The 2664-nt window shown below is 39.6% G+C and overlaps 1 protein-coding gene across 1 annotated transcript; it reads left to right on the forward strand.

Annotated features, from left to right (window-relative positions):
* Positions 1–910: 910 nt before the first annotated feature.
* Positions 911–1852, forward strand: LOC127665147 (olfactory receptor 11-like). Its single transcript, XM_052157581.1, is given in 1 exon segment — positions 911–1852. A coding segment is annotated over 1 exon segment (942 nt).
* Positions 1853–2664: the final 812 nt, after the last annotated feature.

Here is a 2664-nt window from a genome sequence, read left to right on the forward strand (position 1 = left end):
TTTGGTTTCATGAGGTCACATTTATTAATTGTTCCTGTTAACATCTGTGCCATCAGGGTCCTGTTCAGAAAGTCCTTTCCTATGCCAATGAGTTCAAGGCTACGCCTTACTTTCTCCTCTATCGGAGTCAGGACATCATGTCTTATGTTGAAGTCTTTGGTCCATTTGAAGCTGAGTTTTGTACAGGGTGAAAGATAAAGATCAAGCTTCATTCTGCATATAGCTATCCAGTTGGACAAGCATCATTGGTGGAAGATGCTATATTTCCTCCAGTGTGTACTAGTGTTCCCTTTGTCAAAATTTTGGCAGTAGTAAGAGTGTGGGTTTATGTGTGGGTGTGCCTTTAATTCTATTCTCTTGATCAACATGTCTGTTTTTGTGCCAATGCCATGCTGTTTTTATCATTATAGCTCTGTTGTATAACTTGAAATCTGGGTATTTTTGACAAAGACAGTTTAAAAACAGTGATCAGGATTATGAATGAATATTCCTGCTAATAGCTATGTGGAAATTACTACAAACAAAAATTAACCAATGGCAAAAGAAATCAAAGAACAAACATAAACATATCTAAGTCAGGAATTTGCTTTTTAAATTTTAGCTTTTAGTTTAGAAGTGTAGGCATGGACATAGAAACTTTAGAAATACTTAAGTAACTAGTTTAATTGTAATTGAACTGTATTATTTTTGTGTGTGTATTACTAGCAATACTAGTTGCTTAAATGTTTTCAAATGGGTGGTAGAATGAGAATATGTAAGTGAAACAGTTAAAAAATATGTGGTTTTAAACAAATGGAAAAGCTAATGAATACATATTAAATATGCTTATGTTAAACATAAGTAGTGTAAATTTGTAAATTGATTTCATGAATTTTTGTGTTTCAGGAAGCCATATGTTAAGACATTAATCATGAATTGGGCAAATGAGAGCATCACAGAAGAGTTTGTTTTCTTAGGTTTCTCTGATCAACCATGGTTGGAGTTTCCACTCTTTGTGGTCTTCCTGACATCTTACATAGTGACCATCTTTGGAAATCTCAACATTATTCTGGTGTCCCGTTTGGATCCCAAACTCCACACTCCCATGTACTTCTTTTTGACTAATCTCTCAGCCATAGATCTTTGTTACATCACGTGCACAGTTCCACAAATGCTGGTAAACTAACGCAGCAATAGGAAAGTAATAAGTTTTGGTGGCTGTGTGGTCCAGCTGTTCATGTTTCTGGCCCTGGGGGCTACCGAGTGTGTTCTGCTGCCAGTCATGTCCTTTGACAGGTTTGTAGCCATATGTCGGCCTCTCCATTATTCAGTCATCATGCACCAGAGGCTCTGCCTTCAGTTGGCAGCTGTATCCTGGATCATTGGCTTTGGAAACTCAGTGTGGCTGTCCATTCTAACTCTCCAGTTGCCACGCTGTGGCCACTATGTCATAGATCACTTTCTTTGTGAAGTGCCTGCACTGCTCAAGTTGTCCTGTGCGGATATAACAGCAAACGAAGCTGAACTCTTCTTTGGGAGTGTGGTCTTCCACCTAACACCTCTGACTCTCATCCTTATATCATACGCATTTATAGCCCGTGCAATCTTGAAAATCCAATCTGCCGAAGGTCGACAAAAGGCATTTGGGACCTGTGGCTCCCATCTAATAGTGGTGTCACTGTTTTATGGTACAGCTGTCTCCATGTACCTACTACCACCGTCACCACACTCCAAGAACAGGAGAAAGATGGTTTCACTTGTCTATGGAATTATTGCCCCCATGTTGAACCCCCTTATCTATACACTTAGGAGCAAAGAGGTAAAGGAAACCTTTAAAAGGTTGACCAAGAGAGTCTTCTTAAGCAAAAACTAAGAGATGTGGAAAAGATAAACTAAAAGACACACCCAGTCTGTCCTTTTCTTCCTATTATGCCGATGGAGAAATGGAGTCCTTTCACTGCCCGTTTTGTTCCAGTGGTTTAAACTCACGCTACTGCTCTGACCATTTCCTGGCATTGATAAAGGTGTTTAGAGTGTTGCTGAAAACACTCACCTAGCCTATGCCTCAGCCTAATTCTTTAAGTCAGCTTATAAACACGACATTCTAACCCCATTGCTGCATGGAGGAAGACACAGAGCGTCTTTCTCTCACTGCTCATCAGGAGGAAGCTCCCTTGGTAGCTTGCCTGGCTCCTTCACATGCTATATAGAAAAGGAACAGGGACAGTGGACAGCCACCTTCTTCCTGGTTTTAGTGGGGTTTCTTAGAGCTTTTCTTCCTTTAGGATGATGTTGGCTGTGGGTTTTTCATGTACCCTGGATTGCATGATGCATGTCCCCTCCACTCCTATTCCCTTCTATTACCACTAGGTCTTCTATCATGCTGGGTTTTGCCAAAGGCTTGTTTGCATCTACAGAGATGATCATTTGAAGTTTTTCTTCAAGTTCATTCATATGATTTATTCTATTTGTTGACTTACATATGTTGAAATATTCCTACAGAATAAAGTCAACTTGATGATGGCAGGTAATCTTTTTTATATATGCCTGTATTCAGGTTGCAAGTATTTTATAAGTGATTTTTCTTTCTATGTTCACGAGGGTTTGACCTATATTGGCCTGTAATTTTTGTGGAAGGTCTTTACCTTGGTTTAGTTTTAGAGAAATAGTGGCGTTACAGAGGGA

This window comes from Apodemus sylvaticus, chromosome 14 (genome assembly GCF_947179515.1).
Source record: "Apodemus sylvaticus chromosome 14, mApoSyl1.1, whole genome shotgun sequence".
In the NCBI taxonomy this organism is placed as follows: Eukaryota; Metazoa; Chordata; class Mammalia; order Rodentia; family Muridae; genus Apodemus; species Apodemus sylvaticus.